We start from the raw sequence: 18262 nt of genomic DNA on the forward strand, positions 1-18262 counted from the left end.
TCTCTTTCTGTTGCTTCATTATTGGTGTATAGAAATGCAACCGATTTCTGTACACTGATTTTATATTCTGTGACTTTGCTGAATTCATATATCATCTCTAGCAGGTTTTTGGTGTAGTCTTTTGCATTTTCTATGTAAAGTATCATGTCATCTGTGAAGAGTGAAAGTTTGACTTCTTCTTTGTCAATCTGGATGCCTTTTGTTTTTATTTCCCACTTTTAATCTTGTTCTTCTGAGATTTCTTTACCTTTGCTAGGGCTTTATTGAAATTTAAAATATCAACTTAACAATTTAGTTTGTATTCTCCAATTATTCTTTTTTCCACATAATTCTTGTTCTTATGTTTTGATTGTAATACTGTTTTATTTCTCTAAGAATATTAATTATGAGCTATGTTTGAAGTCTGATTTCCTACATTATCCCTATTCCTAGGTCCCTTTCATTTCTCTTTATTTTGGGTTTTCTCTTTTAATTTTAGAGATTTTCCTGAAATGTTCAGGATCTCTCAGAGTTGAGGGTCTGTTCAAATTAAAGAGCAAGGCATTTAAACTGATTAGAAGAAGTTTCTGTGTCCAAAGGGAGCAGGACTAGATGACTGGAGGACTCCTAGGATTATCCTAGAGAGATCCACTTCTTCTTGGTAGTGAGCCAGTCTTCTGGTTAGAATAAGCTCCAAAAGTCACCAAGTATTTTCTTTATACTTCAATGAATTTCTGAAAAGAACTACCTTCCAACTTCCTATATGAGCTATGGCTGGCTGCAAACTGAGAACAGGAAAAGGAAAAGGAAAAGGAACTTTACTTTAATCTCAGTTTTCAGCCAAATATCTGTACTCTGTGCCTGGTGTTCTCATATCTAGAGTACTGTGGAGAATATACTTCCAGTGCTTTGGCTGAAGGGGCTGTGTGGGGAAGGTATCTGAGGAGTCTCATCCCTCCACATACAGACTTTGAAACAATCCCCCTCTTTTCAGCCCATGCCTTATTGGAAGCTCTGATAGCTTCTGACACTTTCAAGTTCTGATTTTTAGGATTTATGAGGGACGAACTGCTTATCCTCTCATTTGTATCATCTTCTACAGATACTTTAGTTTGTAGCTTATCCTTGATTTGCTAAGTTAGTTATTACTCCTTCAATTGTTTTTCTCATCATTAACTCTTTTTCAAATCTCTAATCTGCTGATATTTCTTCTTCCAGCTCTCTGTCCTTATAGGTTTACACTTTAAAAATAATTTATTGTTCAGTTTCATGTAGTTTGGCAAATAGAAGAGATAATTTGTTTAATCCGCATTATTAAATTTTCTAATGTTTGTAGTGAGGATTAGATGTGTAAAGCTCCTAGGCTAATGTTTCAGAAAATAAATTTTCTAAACATCAAATAAACAAATGATTGGTTTTAAAATTATAATGATTAGGATATAAAGAAGCCAATACCATTAGGAAAAAAGGGTGACAAAAGAAATGTTTCATAAGCTTAAGATTTAGAATCATAAAATTATAAAATGGTAGTCTCAAAGAAATCCTGGACATAGTCTAGCATGAATAAGAAAATGGATTCCCAAAGAAGTTACATGATTTTCTCAAAGTCAGTCAGTAAAAGAGCCTGGACAAAAAGAGTTCTGATTCCACAGTGACCATTTCATTCCCTCAGAACATTAGGAAGGTCCCAAATGGCTACAGGAAGAAGGGAGTTACCTGCTTGATAACTCAGGCTCTACATTTGAAAGAGGAAGACAGTTATGAGAGAATATTATGAGATACACAGTAAAGTTAGAAACTCCTCATTCTTCATTTTGAAACTTCATCATTAAGGGCAGTTTCTTTCATATCCACAGTTTCAAAGCCTTATCTGTTTTTTATTCCTTCCACCTCTGTTTTCTTTCTCACTTTCCCACTTCTGTTTCTAACTTAAACCTAAATTCATCTGTTGGCAGCTACTGGGGAATAAGGGATTGTCCAGAACAAAGAACAGTCCTACTTCAGCTACACTACAGGCTATAGAAGGGGAATGGTATTTCTAGATAAATCTGCAGTTTCTGGTTCGTCTTATTTCTCACAATTCCTTTTTACATTCTCTAGATATTTAAATACATTTTTTGGTTTCCTCAAAATGATGCTTCTTAAAAGAACTTTCTAAAAATAGTAACTCAATAACAAATATTTAGAAGAGTCAAATATCTTACCAGTAGGTTGAGGAAAAACTGGAGGAATGGTTCCGGGTGGTATAGCAGGAGGATAATTTGGAAATATTGGTGGAGGCAAAGGGAAATTCACTCCTAAGGAGCCCTAAGGAAATATTTAAAAGTTAGAAGACAATGCAACAAAAACATCTACCAAGGTTAGTTAAAAGTTTAGTAGAGAAGTCATGATTAGTTCTTACCAATTGTTGTAATGCAAAAAATGCAGCTTTTTCCTTGGCTTCATTTTCAGAATGGCACTGTGGCCCATGTACCAGTAAGCCATTAGATAATTTTACCTGGCAAACTGTCATTGTCTAAAAAAGAACACATGAATGTCTATGAAGTTACCTGTCTAGGAGGTTGACCTTCTCCCCTCAAGCCTAAACAAGCAGAATAATTTTATGTGACATTCTGTAAAAAAGAATTAAAAAATTCAGAAAAGGGCAAAAATTTTAAGTTTTGGGTTACCCTGTAAAATTTTTAGAATTGTTTCCTTATCTTGTAATATTTACAAAATAAAATGCTCTTTAAGCTAGCTGAAGGGTCAAGCCTCCTATATGCAAATGAAAGCCAACAAAATTTTTTCCTTAAACCAAAGGTTGGGAAATTAGGCCTTCTGCTTATTTTTATAAATAAGGGTTGTTTTTGCAACACAGCCAAGTCCCTTTTTTCATGTATTGCCTATGTCTGTTTTCATACCATAACTGCCCAGCTGAGTAGCTGTGACAGAGACCGTATGGCCCACAAAGCCTAAAATATTTATTATATGGACCTTGGAAAAAAAAATTGCTAACTCTTGCTGTACACCATCTTCCAATTAGCAGAATTAACTGTCAAAATCTAAAAGACTTAAAGGTTATGATTAGTTTTATGTTCATAATTAAATTATAACTTTTTATTATACATTTTTTTCTTTTATAAAAAAGATTTAAAAAATTCTTAATTCTTAAAAAATACTTTTTTAAAGCTAGTCATTTTTATATGATGTTATGAGTTTAAGCCTACTTTCTGTTTTAGGTGAGAATGTATCAACAACTTGGATATAAAGAGGATCAAATAACCTTTCCTATAGTCAGTGGTTCTCAAGGTGCAGTCTGGGGCCAATGGGGGTCCCTGAGACCCTTTCAGGAGTTCCTTGAGGTTAAAACTATTTTAATAACATATTAAGGGTATTTGACTTCTCTACTCTTAGTTTCTCACAAGTATATAGAGGACAAAAAATTTATTGATATAGCTTTAGATTCTACATTGCAAGTAACTTCTAAGAAAATACCTCATTTTAGTATAGAATCAAAAAATATCCATTATCTGGAAAGGCTATTAAAATTCTCTTCTTTTCTCTGTCACTCAGTCTGGGGTCAGGTTTTCTTCATGTATTTTAACCAAAACATCACAAGAGATAGAGAGTGAGAAGCAGATGTGAAAACCTAGCTTATTCCATTAAGCTAGAGATGGAAATGATTTGCACAAAATGTAGAGAAGTGCCACTCACTGTAATTTTTGAAAGGTTATTTTTAATAAATGCTTTAAAATTTTTCAGTTTTAATTTCTAATGTAGTTAACTTAGATATAAAACAAGTACGCAAAAATTCTTTGGAGTCCTCAAAAAAAAAAAAAAAAGAGGTGAGAGTTTATTAGGACAAAGCTTTGAAAATTGCTGCTGTAGACCCAGATACCTAGCTCTATCCTTCTGTCCAGGCTACATGCTGCCTAACTCCCTCTCTGTCAGCATCTCTTAGGGCTTTGGCTCATTTATATGTGAGTGAACCATAGTGGGAAGTATAAATCTATGTTGCTCATAAAGTATACAAAATCAGCTCCATTATATTATTTTTAGCCAAAGATTTTCAATCTATTTAAGCTCAGTGTTAGAGAACTTATATAAATGGAACAGTAGTATACTGTACCTGAGGTGTTCTAAGAAAGGAGAAATCTGGTTGTGGCATTCCAATAAGGGAACAAATTCGAGAAAGTTCAGTTACTGGTGTAGAAACAGGAGGTATATGGCTGGGAGCAGGCCAACATACATGGTCCAAAGGCTGAACATTATGGTATTCACTAGTACTGTGAGGCTTATTCATATAAGATGCTATCAAAAAAGAGAAAAGGATATATATATATTAAATGATATACTGAACTATGCAGTTATTGTAGGGTTTTACACACAGCAAGCAAGAAATTGTTAAAAAGTGAGAAGAGGAATCTCCTATGAAGCAAATATAGGAACTATTCAGTACTGTCTAAAATTATCAAGAATTCAATAAGATTTTTAGATGATTATAACTGATTAATGATACATGACAAGATAAAGATTTTAAAACATGGTATGTAGCTGACTGCCAAAAACTGACATTTTGAGATTAATGACTACACAGTTATTTTTGAGCAAATTTGAATAAGCAAATTTTTTTTTTTTTGAGCTTACAATTAATTCTTAAGTTTTGAGGCTTTGAGTTCAGTCTTGCCAAAATTACATCCTACATTCTGAGACACATGGATAGTTTTACTGCTCCAAAATGAAGCTGCTTAAAAGTTTTTCTAAAAGTAACCCTTTCAAGTGCTTTTATAGATGATTAAAACATTCTAAAGTTCATATTCTTTATGATCAACAAATTAATACAACAAGAGCATACCCCAGTGAAGTATGAACCTAAACCTTTCACTGTTATAGATTTAAAAAAAAAAAAAAGGTTAGGTTGCTAGCCTAAAGCCATGTAACTTGCAAACTCTGTTACTTGGGCTGGAATCTGAGCTCTTGACTCTTTTTTTTTTTTATTTAATTTTTTTATTTATAATTGAGACAGAGAGAAATAGAGCATGAGTGGGGAGGGGCAGAGAGAAAGGGAGACACAGAATCCGAAGCAGGCTCCAGGCTCTGGGCTGTCAGTACAGAGCTCGACTCGGGGCTCAAACCCACGAACCATGAGATCATGGCCTGAGCCGAAGTTGGACGCTTAACTGACTGAGCCACTCAGGCACCCCTTGACTCTTAAGAGATATGTTCTTCACTATTCTAAAATAAAAGCTACTTGGTTTTTGATAGTGAGACCATCTTTTTCCAGTTTTGTTTAATTTTTTATTTTGTTCCATTCCAACAGCATGTCTGTCACCATGATAGTTTCCTAAACAGGTATTGGGATTTTAAATTAATTAATTATCCTATTATTTACTGGAATATAAAATAAATGAAGCTAGGCTCTGATTCTGTTTCAGAGTTTGATCCTTAATGAAGTCAGTTCTGCTTATTTCAAAGTTTTTTTTTTTTTTACCTCTGAGAAATTTCTGTCCTTACTTACTTTTGCATTGGTCATTCTTCCTGGTAGGCTTTTGTAGATAATTATACAGACAAAATACTGAAGTATAGGAGACACGAGAGTTGACACCAAGATGGACGTATATTAAAATCTGGCTATGGGGCACCTGGGTGCCTAAGCTGGTTAAGTGTCTGACTCTTGATTTCAGTTCAGGTCATGATCTGATGGTTTGTGGGTTTGAGCCCCACATCAGGCTCAGGGCTGACAGTGTGGAGCCAGTCTGAGATTCTTTTTCTGCCCCTCCCGTGTTCAGTCAGTCTCTCTCTCAAAATAAATAAATAAACTTAAAAAAACAATCTGGCTATGTATGTGCCACATGGTATGCTAAAGGCCTCATAATTTTAAGGTAAGTACCCACTTTAGTGTCTATATCCATTAATTATTTTTAATTGATTTAGCAGTTTCTTCTATTGACTGAGTTATTACAACATAATGCTGTATCAATTAATGGTACCTATAATATGCCTGACACAGTGCTAGCTGCTTTGTATGTATCATATAGTTATCACAAGAGTCATTTGCAACATTATTCTCATTTTATAAATATGAAAAAAACCCTTAAAATCTTAGTAAAGTTAAATAATGTATTTAAATTACAAAATTATTTTTAAATTACTGAGGGGAAAAAAAGCTAGAATGTGAAAACTTGTCTAGGTTTGGGCACTACTGAATGAGTATCTGCAAAAGCACAATTTAAGTAATCACAAGAAGACATTTAGGGACTAGAGAGCTATTAGTTATATAGTTATATTATTACTTAGTGGCACAGCATAAAAATTACATTCTTTTAGAAGTCAAACTTTCACTTTTCGCAGACAACATGATACTCTACTTAGAAAAGCCAACAGACTCCAGCAGAAGCCTACTAGAACTGATCCATGAATTCAGCCAAGTGACAGGGTACAAAATCAACGTACAGAAATCAGTTGTATTTTTATATACCAATAATGAAGCAACAGAAAGAGAAATCAAGAAACTGATCCCATTCACAATTGCAAAAAAAAAAAAAAAAACAAACAAAACCAAAAAAATACCTTATATACCAAAGATATAAGAGATTTGTATGATGAAAACTAGAGAAAACTTATGAAGGAAATTGAAGACACAAAGAAATGGAAAAACATTCCATGCTCATGGATCAGAAGAATAAATATTGTTAAAATGTCATTATTACCCAAAGCAGTCTACACATTCAATGCAATCCCAATCAAAATTGCACCAACATTCTTCTCAAAACTACAACAAACTATTCTAAAATTTGTATGGAACCACAAAAGACCCCAAATAGCCAAAGTAATATTGAAGAAGAAAACCAAAATGGGAGGCATCACCATCCCAGACTTTAGCCTCTACTACAAAGATTACATCATCAAGACAGTATGGTATTGGCACAAAAACAGACACCTAGACCAATGGAATAGAATAGAGAACTCAGAATTGGACCCAAAAATGTACAGCCAACTAATCTTTGACAAAGCAGGAAAGAGTATCCAATGGAAAAAAGACAGCGTCTTTAACAGATGGTGCTGGGGGAACTGGACAGCAACATGCAGAAGAATGAAACCATATCATTTTCTCACACCATACACAAAAATAAACTCAAAATGGATAAAGGATCTGAATGTGAGACAGGAAACCATCAAAATCCTAGAGGAGAAAGCAGGAAGCAAACTCCTTGACCTCCACCGCAGCAATTTCTTACTTGACACATCCTTAAAGGCAAGGGAATCAAGAGCAAAAATGAACTATTGAGACCTCATCAAGATAAAAAGCTCCTGTATGGCAAGGGAAACAATTCATAAAACTAATAGACAACTGATGGAATGGGAGAAGGTAGTTGCAAATGACATACCAGATAAAGGGCTAGTATCCAAAATCTATAAGAAACTCACCAAACTCCACACCTGAAAAACAAATAATCCAGTGAAGAAATGGGCAGAAGACAAGAACAGACACTTTTTCAAAGAGGACATCCAGATGGCAAGCAGACACATGAAACGATGCTCAGCATCCCTCCTCATCAGGGAAATACAAATCAAAACCACACTGAGATACCATCTCATGCTGGTCAGAGTGGCTAATATGAACAAATCAGGAGACTCTAGATGCTGGCGAGGATATGGAGAAATGGACACCCTCCTACACTGTTGGCGGGAATGTAAACTGGTGCAGCCCCTCTGAAGAACAGTGTGGACGTTCCTCAAAAAATTAACAATAGAAATCCCCTATGATAGCACTGCTAGAAATTTACCCAAGGGATACAGGAGCGCTGATGCACTGGAGCACATGTACCCCAATGTTCATAAGCAGCACTCTCAACAATAGCCAAAACATGGAAGGAGCCTAAGTGTCCATCAACTGACGAATGGATCAAGAAGATGTGGTTTATCTATACTATGGAATACTGCATGGCAATGAGAAAGAATGAAATTTGGCCATGTGTAGCAACATGGATGAAACTTGAGGGTGTTATGCTGAGCGAAATAAGTTAGGCAGAGAAGGACAGATACCATATGTTTGCACATATAGGTGGATTAGGAGGAACTTAACGGAGGACCATGGGGGAGAAGAAGGGGAAAAATAGGCAGGGAAGGGAGGGAGGCAAACCATGAGAGACTCTTGAATGCCAAGAACAAACTGAGGGCTGATGGATTTAGGGGGGAGGGGAAGGAGGGATGATGGGCATGGAGGAGGGCACTTGTTGGGATGAGCACTGGGTGTTGTATGGAAACCAACTTGACAATAAACTATTTAAAAAATAAAAAATAAATTAAAAAATTACATTTTTATTTGTTACTCTTCATTATACTCTTTTCAAACTACAAGTAGTTTTATCTTCAAAAGCACATGATAAGACAACCCAAAAGAAATGAATATCTGAAATGACATTGGTTATTAGTAATAGTACTTAGTTCACATACTTAATTTCTTATTTTGTTGAGGGTGTGAGGAAGGTCCATATTCATCTCTTCTATTAGAGGAAACAGTGGCTTCATTACCAAATTGCTTCATTTCATTCTTATGGTCTGCAGCATCAGAGCCATCAATTTTTAGTATTTCTTTAAGCATCCGAGTTCCCTTCTGTTTTTGAAAATAATTGGTATGAAGACGGTGGCGGTAGGTGGAGAAAAGTTAACATTAGAGTTATAGAGCTTATTAACCCTTCTTTTAGTGAGTTCTATTGTTAAAAATTAACACAATAACTACATTCAGATAGGGAATGAGCAAAATCAATAGCCTAGAATTGAAAAAAAATACCCACATTTCCTGCCACAGAAACAATACTTATCCTTCTTCGTAACTTGACCAAACTGCCTGGTAGCAATGTTTGAAAAGCAAGGGAGTTATGGTCTAAAAAAGCCAAACATACAGATAACTAAAATGCCCAGGGCAGCCTGGTTTTCCCTACAAGATGACAATAATGAGGCAACACACCAGTCCAAAGGACATAAAAGTGTTATAACAGCTGCATGGGGTATGTACGCATGGGCTACACAGTAAAATTACTATTGCACAAAAGCTCCTACAAAACACGAACCATAGAAGGGGCGCCTGGGTGGCTTAGTCGGCTAAGCGTCCGACTTTCGCTTAGGTCATGATCTTGCGGTTCGTGGGTTCGAGCCCCACGTTGGGCTCTGTGCTGACTGCGAGCTCAGAGCCTGGAGCCTATTTCAGAGTCTGTATCTCCCTCTCTCTCTGACCCTCCCCTGATCACGCTGTCTCTCTCTCTCTCTCCTAGAAATAAATAAAAATATTAAAAAAAAAAAAAACCACGAACCAGAGCAAACGACTGTGGTGACAAAAGTTCTTCACTTGGAGACTCTTCATGATGAGATGACTGTGCTTCATTTTCTTTGGAGATATTCAAGGATGCTAAAAAGTTCTCAATTCCAGGGTTAGGCTAAAAGAATAAATATTTTGTGCATGAAAATGAAAATATGAGGACATGGAAAAAGTTAAGAATTTTACGTAAAAACGATCATTTAATCTTCACCCAATCATCTTGCCAGCTGCTAAAGTTTGGGAACAGAAATTAAATAGTCTTTTACCTTATCAATAGCATGTGGGTAACCAGTCACAACCTTCTGGTTTTCTGAGACTTCTGCACTTTCATTTCTCTTCAAAAGCTTAATATTACATTTGGCAGGCCCTCCAAATATCTATAAAAGAGTAAGAATGAGCTTTTTGTGCAAATAGCTATTGTGTTATAAATAAATTAGTACAGATTTTTTTATGTGCCATTTTCTTTTATATCTTAAAAATGGGGCTTGTAAACTTGGATGAGGAAAAAACTTAAATCTTCATCTTCATTAACTTCTAAATGAGATTTAGCATTTCTTTCAATTATAAATATTCCTTCAATCAAGTAATAGCGATTCTAATTATATTTCAATACAATTAATTTTCTTTCAAACCATAAGTATTTTAGCATTAAAGACATTATTCTGAGAAAGAACCTATAACAAAGTTTATAAATCCCTTCTCTAGAAGAAAGGAAATTATAGCATAAGAGTTTCAGAAAAAGAGGAACTTAAAAGTCAACTGTTACTGGTATCTAAGTATTAATGGGTTCCATTTGCTGAAAACCTGTTATGTGCCAAATATTCTGCTAAGATGTTATATTTGCTTTTTGACTGACTTAGAAGAAATAGAAATTTTAAAAACTTAACAAAAATAAAAAATAAAATACATATATAGAAAGTACATATACCATGAGTATATGTGTTGAATGTTTTTAGAGTAAAAATTTGTTATTCTTTGATTATAAAATGTATATATTCTCCTTATAAATCAGCAGAGACAATATAAAGGCAAACATAAATAACCTCAGCTTCCTCCCACACCAAGCTACTCAACACAATTAACCATTAGCTTTGCTATGTTGATCCTAAATGAATCATTAAATATATACATATATTTCCACATATTTTATACACACATTCATGTATGTAGGTATGTTTGTATGTATGTATATATAGACTAAATGTATCAAGTGAGACAAGCGATCTATTTTTATCTCCACTTAATCTATTATTTATTTATTTATTTAGTTTAATAAAAATAGGCTCCAAGCCCAGTGCCGAACCGAATGCTCAGACCTGAGCTGAGATCAAGAGCTGGATATTTAACTGACTGAATCATGAAGGCAATCCTGTCTCCATTTTAAAGATGAAGAAATCAAGAGGGCACCTGGATGGCTTAGTTGGTTCAGCAACTGGCTCTTGATTTTGGCTTAGGTTGTGATTCCAGGGTTGTAGGATTGAGCCCCACAATGAGCTCAGCACTAACCATGGAGCCTGATTAAAATTTTTTTCTCTCCCTCTCCCTTTCTCTTATGTGCGTGCTCTCTCTCCTTCTAAAAAATGATGAAGAAATTGAGAAATTGAGGCTGTTAAGAGGTGTAGTGAGTTGCTCAAGCCACCCAACTATTAAATATGTTTCTGTTTATGGATTTGTGTGTGTGTGTGTGTGTATAAATATCTCTATTTGCAAATCCTGACTCTAGCTGTGTAACTTCCCATCCAAGTGACTGTCAGCAACCTTCTTGTCATACAACTTATGGATTTGGGTGGCAAAATTCAGATGCCACACAGCTACCCCCTGTAATAAAAAGCTGGCTACTAGAAATTTGATTTAAGAAAGCTTACCTGCTTATTTGACATTTTTTGTGACTGACTTTCAGTTTTAGGACTCTTACACTCTTCTTTAACTAGAGACAAGAAAACAGGAATTTTGGTAAGGGAGAAGTATTGCTGCAAACTGGTTAAATTTACTGAATATTTACCAGAGCAAGACAGTGTGTTGAAAATCCACAGAATTCCAAGAAGACAAAGGCCCTAATCTTGAAAAACTTTTAATTTAGATGAGCAGGAGAGAATATACTCACAGATACAACAAGGGAAAAGGAAAGGTGACATGTAAATGAGCCTTGAAGTATGTAGGTTTGCAAAGAGAGGCTAAACATTTCAGGCAAAGGAAGTAACAGGAGAAATGAAATGGAAGTGGAAAGCAAGGAATGTATTTATGGAACTCTTAATAGACTAGTTCCACTGGATGTCAAGGGGTATAATGGAGCAAATCTGGTAAGCAATGGGCAACTAATGTCAGAAAGATTTTGAGCAAATAGTGATCTTATCAGAATTGTGCCTTAGGAAGATTAAATATGGCAGTGGCATACTGAATAGACAGAAGAGTAAGAGAAAAACTAGGAAGCTATTTTAGTATTCCTGTTAAGGGAAAATTGGGAGAATGGTAGGAAAAATGAAAAGGATAAATTAGAAGAGGAAGGAATAAAGAAAAAAAGAGGAAAAGAAGGGGGAAGGGATAAAGGAGGAAAGAGAGGGTAAGAAAAGAAGGAGGGAGAAGGGAATGGAAGGAAGATGAAGGGGAGATGAAGAGAGGTGGTAAGAAATGAACAAAGATAGGAACACAGGGAACAGAAGAGGGGAAATAAGGAGGAGAGGGGAGAAAATGAAAGGTAGGTAAGGAAAAGAAAATGGAAAGGAAGTAATCTTGCAAAAAGGAGGAAGAGAAAAAGCAAGTTAACGTGTATTGACAGTAAACCTTTGTTGAGACACACACAATAAAACTAACTGGAATTCTAAATAATGTAATTACATGCATTCATGTAAATAATAATTTGAAGAAAAATCACAATGCATTTCAATTAAATATAAAACCTTTAAGCTATATTTATCAGATTTATAGGGAAATCAGTCTATATTTAACTTAAAAATGTAAATGAAACAAAAATAACATATAGATACTGGTGCAAAAAAAAGTTTAGTGGTTGTCAAACTGAACGAAAGTTATAAAACCACACAAATTTTTTGAAAAGAGCTTTTTGGAAAAATATTTAAAAAGACCATTCTTATTCTATACGTAAGATTATATATGTGTATATATATATATACACACATATGAAATACATGCATATATCAAATATAATACATTAGACTCAGTAGTCTGCACTTGATATTTCCTCTGCTGGAAAGCTCTTCAAGCATTTTGCATAGCTCATCCCATTTCACTCTCTTTTATTTGGGTTTCTCCTCAAAACTTATGTCCTCAGAGAAGCAACCCTTGACCATTCTATTTAAAATACCACCCCTACCTATAATTTTATCTGCTTTATTTTTTTTCATAGGACATCATCACTACACATTATGGAATTTATTGAATTGGTTTTTTTTGCCTATATTTGGTCTCTGCCTTAGAATGTAATGTCCATTAGGATGAAAAACTTGTCTGTCTTGTTCACTCATATATCCCTTGCACCTAAAACAGTACCTTGCACATAACAGCTCAATCGATAGCAGCTGAATAAATAAATGAATGAATAACAACTGAGTCATATTTTGAACATAAAGAACAATTTGCAGCAATTTGGGAATATTCTAATCAAGAGAAGAGAAAAAGTAACTACAAGATGAAGATTCTTAGCTCTACATCTACATTCCTTACTGTGCCTGGAACACAGTAAACACTACTGAAGGAATGAAAAAAATTATTAATTATGTTAAGAATGCTATAACACAATATACATATTTTTAGTTTTTAATATTTTATTTTTATTTATTTATTGATTTTTAGAAAGAGGGCAAAAGTGAGTAAAGGAGAGAGAGAATCCTACATATGAGGGGCAGAGAGGAAGACAGAGAAAGGAAGAGAGAGAGAAGCAGGGCTCACCTGAACCGAGGCTCAAGCTCACCTGAAACAGGGCTTGTGTTCACCAGAAGCAGGGCTCAACATCACCTGATGCAGGGCTTGAACTCACAAACTGTGAGATCATGATCTGAGCCAAAGTCTGATGGTTACCCAACTGAGCCACCCAGGTGTCTTATACATATTTTTAATAAAAAATTGTAGTTTATTTATTTTTGAGACAGAAAGAGACAGAGCATGAGTGAGGGAGCGGCAGAGAGAGAGGGAGACACAGAATTCGAAACAGGGTCCAGGCTCTGAGCTGTCAGCACAGGGAGCCTGATGCGGGGGCTCGAACCCATGAACCATGAGATCTGACCTGAGCCGAAGTCTGACGCTTAACTGACTGAGCCACCCTGGCGCCCCTAAAAAATTGTAATATAGGTCAGAGTAATTTAATAAGCAAAAGTTTATACACAGAAAAGTAACCGGATTTTGCTAAATAAAATTTGTCTCAAAAAGTAGTGAGGAGACATCAGCAAAAATGTCAGAGTAAGAACTTCTAAAAATTCTCTCTTTCATAAAAGCAACAAGAAAACAGGCATAAATTACCAGAATCCAAATTTTCAGAGCTATGGAAATTAATCAAAGGCTTGTAGCAATCTAGGGAGTATTTATTCAAGAAAAAGACAGACTCTCAGAACAGTGAGCTTAGTGGCTTTTTAACTTGCCCTAGTCTCAATCCCCACTCTACAACTCTATATAGGCTGGCCAGTGTTTTTTGGTGGAAACCAATAACCTGACTGTCACCAGAGGGATAAGAATGAGGCTGAGCTCTTCCAAAGTGTTATTCCTCACATTCTGTATGGTATTATCATCATATCAAAATCAAAGATATCACAAGAAAAGAAAATGACAAATACCTCTTATGAATACAGATGCCAAAATCCTTAACAAAGTACTAGCAAATCAAATCTTGTAGCATATAAGAAAAGATTATACACCATGACCTAGTGGGATTTATCCCAAGAATGAAAGTTTGGTTCAACACAGAGAAAACAATGAATGGAATATATCATATTAATTAAGCATAGAAATAGAAAAACCTAATATCCCTCCAAGGGGGGCTGTGTGTGTGGTAGAAATCAACAACCTAGGAATAGGAGTGAACTTCCTCATCTAATAAAAGGCATTTACCAAAACCCCATAGCTAATATTACACTTAAGTTGAAAAACTGAAAGCATACAAAAATCAAGACAAGAAAAGGGTGTTCTTTATGTAAAGATGGTAAATACATCTGTGGAATAGAATTAACAGGCCAGAAATAAACCCATTCATCTATAGTTAATTGATTTTTAACAAGGGTGCCAAGAAAATTCAATGGGTGCCAAAAAAATTCAATGGGAAAAGAATAGTCTTTCAGCAAATGGTGCTAGGACAACTGGATATCCACATGCAAAAGAATGAATATGGACCCCTACCTCATACCACATACAGACATTCAGAAAGGGAGAAAAGACCTAAAATAAGAGCTATAAAACCACAAATCTCTTAGGAGAAAAGATGAGTGTAAATCTTTGTGACCTTAGATTATACAATGGTTTCTTAGATATGACACCTAAAGGACAAGCAACCAAAGAAAAAGTAGAAAAGATAGATAAATTATAATTGATAAAAACTACAAATTTCTGTGTTTCAAGGACACTATAAAGTTAAAAAGACAACCTACAGAATGACAGCACATGTCTGCAAATCAAATATCTGAATAAGCATTTAATATACAGAAGATTTGGTAAAGGACTCACACAACCCAAGGATGAAAAGAAAAGTAACTCAGTTTTAAAATCAGCAAAGGTGGGGCACCTGGGTGGCTCGGTCAGTTGAGTGTCCACTCTTGATGTTAGCTTAGGTCATGATTTCACAGTTGTGGGATTGAGGGCCCTGTATAAGCAAGGAGCCTGCTTGGAATTCTCTCTCTCCCTCCCCAGCTTTCTCTCTCTCTCTTGCTCTCGCTCTCTCTCAATAAATAAATAAATAAATAAATAAATAAATAAATAAATAAATAAGCAAAGGATTTGAGTAGACATTTTTCCAAAGAAAATACACAAACCACCAATAGGGACATGAAAAGATGCTCAATTTTATTAGTCATTAATGAAACACAAACAGACTTCACTTTATACCTATCAGGATGGCTAAAATAAAAAAAAGGTGAGAAACAGCAAGTATTATGGAGGATGCAGAAAAACTGGACTCTCATATATTGGTGGTAGGAATGTAAATGGCACAGCCACTTTGGAAAACAGTTTGGTAGTTCTACAAAAAGGTAAACATAGAGTTAACATATGACTCAGTAATTCAACTCAATTGGGTAATATACCCAAGAGAATTGCAAACATATGTTCACACAAAAATTTGTACATGGATATTCACAGCAGCATTACTCATTTTAGCTCCAAAGTGGAAGCAACCCAAGTGTCCATCAATGGATGAATGGATAAACAAAATGTAGTATTCATATAATGGAATATTATTCAGCCATAAAAAGAAATTAAAAATTAAAAAAAGAAAGGAATGAAGTATTTATATACACTACAACACAGATGAACCTTGTGTCCATTATGCTATGTGAAAGAAGTCAGTCACAAAAAGTCACAAATTTTATGATTCCATTATATGAAATGTCCAGACAGGTCAATCCACAGAGGTAGAAAGTAAATTGATGGTTGCCAGGGGCTGGAGGGATGAATGCAAAAATGTATGGTGTTTCTTTTTGGGGTCATTAAAAATGTTCTAAATTTAGATAGTGACTAGGTTGTAAAACTTTGTGAAAATACCAAAAACAATCACTGTAAATACTTCAAAAAGCTGAATTTTATAGCATGTGAATTATAACTCAATAAAGCTGTTATTAATAAAAAAAGCAATTAGCATCACAAGTATATTTTGAACTTTAAACTTACATTTTTTGTGAGGCTCATGTTTTCTTTGCTGACATTTAACACTGTTGTCAGTAAAACCAGATTTATGATGTTGAGTTACTTGACTTATTTCTTGAGGTATAACTGCAACCTGAAAGTTAAAATTCTTATAAATGATTTAAACAATCTTAATATTATAACTACTTTTCCTCAAAGTAAGGCTCAAAGTGATACAGAAATTGTAAAACTCATTAATAGGAGAGCTGATATTTGAGCTCTAACTCTAAAACCCATGTTCACAGTACCGTTTTGGGGGGAAAATATACCATAAGTTTAATTAGAAAGTATTCTAGTTTTGGGTACAGTTTATTTGGTTGTTCTATTTGATATCTACATAAAGCTATTTGTTACTCATATTTTGCCAATAAAGGCCTAAATATTTTTAAAAGACATTTACATTTTTATTCTAATTTATTTATATTTTTAAAGACTTTTTTGAAAAAGCAGTTTTAGGTACAAAATGATGTCAGAGGCTTAACTGCACCTCCTAGATGCCCCTCCAAAAAAAATTTTTTTAAAGTAGGCTTCATGCCTACAACCTGAGTCCAACGTGGGGCTTGAACTCACAACCCTGAGATCAAGACCTGAACTGAGTTCAAGAGTCAGATACTTAACTGGCTGAAACACACAGGTACTCTGAATAATTTTTTAAAAATCATACTGAGTTGTCTAAAATTTGGTCATCAGATGAAAACCAGGATGCTTATTAATGCTTCATGGATGTAAGTGATATACACAGTAGCTCTTATTTCTTGGACATACATGAGAGTGTTTAGCTGGAACAAATAGTGAAATACCACCCAATAACAGGAGCAGCATGCAGATAATTCTGAGGAAATATAATATCAAATGTTGAATTCCATCTCAAGGAAATAGGTGGTAAAATGACTAGTGGACTGAGAACTAGGGGAATTTGGTACTGAGAGAGGAACGTGGAAGGAACGGTAAGAACACATAACCTGAAGTGGGAGTTATCTACTTGTGGGAAAGGGAAGTAAAGAGACCCATCTTACTAGAACAGACTATTTTATCAAATATTTGAATATACTTTATTTAATAATTAGGTAGAATTAGATTATGGAAGGTCTAGATATTAGTTTCAGTTGAGGATGAATTTCACTAGTACTGAAGAGGGAACCCTATACATTCTAGAATATTTGAATAATATTGTTTTAGGGCTGGAAAAGAGGTCATCTAAGTACAGTGCCTTAATTATACACACAAGGCCACAGAGGATCAAGGAAATTGGAGTTGCTCAATTTCAGTCACCAAATAGGATTTCCTGATTTTGAGTCCGGTACCAGATTTATCACACCACAGTGTCTCAGGGAATAAACGGAGTTCAAACCCAGGAGCTCTTATTAATTAGATATTTTGCCCCATTATGCCATTGGACCCATACAGTTTTGTGAAAGGATCATCAGGAAAGATCATTAGGAAAGATGCAACATGCAGTACTATGTAAGAAGGACTAAAAAGGAAAAAGATAAGCAGCAGGAAGCACAGATGGGAGGTTAATCTAGGCTTAGGATAACAATCTAAAGTCTAGTTGTGAGAACTGACAGGAAACAAAAAGATCTGGAGTCTCATTGCAAAAAAAAAGAGGAAAAAGGAGAAAGTTTTTACTCCATGCTTGTCAGATTATATGCCTGAGGAAATGGTAGTGTTAGAAATAAGGATAAGAGAAGAAACTTTAGGTGAGGTCAATTCTAAAACATCCGTGAGGTTGAGATGATGGTGGGGTATCCATCTATACCCATCTTCTAGAAAATTGGAGGTACTAGCTTAGACCTTGATTGAGAGCTATGGATCACATAGATTGAGTGGTAATTAGCAGTGAGGTAAGAGCAAATGTCACCAAACAATATGGCAAAAGGGGGAATTAAAAAAAAATTTGTTCAGATTTAGGGAGCAGTGCTCAGCGAGTGGTTGGACAAATAGAGGCAAATAAAGAAGTTGAACACATGATGAAAGGTAAGAGAGGAGTCAGGGTAATGTTTCCTTTTAGAGTGTAACTCTTTGAAGAAATTGCCTATATTTGCTGCCTCCAATTTTTCTTTTCCCCTTCTCTCTTAAACCCATTTTTCTTGATATTTCACCCCTTCTACTCTACTTGAAACTCCTCTTGCCAAAATTGCTAAT

The 18262-nt window shown here is 35.0% G+C and overlaps 1 protein-coding gene across 3 annotated transcripts in view; it reads right to left on the reverse strand.

Moving 5' to 3' along the window:
- XRN1 (5'-3' exoribonuclease 1) overlaps positions 1–18262 on the reverse strand; it is a 121775-nt gene that overhangs the window by 11691 nt on the left and 91822 nt on the right. For all 3 annotated transcript variants that reach the window (XM_039219313.1, XM_039219312.1, XM_039219314.1), the window contains 8 exons: positions 16103–16211; positions 11143–11204; positions 9544–9654; positions 9273–9395; positions 8416–8575; positions 4088–4269; positions 2381–2494; positions 2184–2286 (listed from right to left, as the gene is read on the reverse strand). In XM_039219313.1, the coding sequence (XP_039075244.1) occupies positions 2184–2286; positions 2381–2494; positions 4088–4269; positions 8416–8575; positions 9273–9395; positions 9544–9654; positions 11143–11204; positions 16103–16211 (964 nt within the window). The remainder of the gene's footprint in view (positions 1–2183; positions 2287–2380; positions 2495–4087; positions 4270–8415; positions 8576–9272; positions 9396–9543; positions 9655–11142; positions 11205–16102; positions 16212–18262) is intronic.

This window comes from Hyaena hyaena, unplaced genomic scaffold (assembly GCF_003009895.1).
Source record: "Hyaena hyaena isolate Hyena2069 unplaced genomic scaffold, ASM300989v1 scaffold_806, whole genome shotgun sequence".
Lineage (NCBI taxonomy): Eukaryota > Metazoa > Chordata > Mammalia > Carnivora > Hyaenidae > Hyaena > Hyaena hyaena.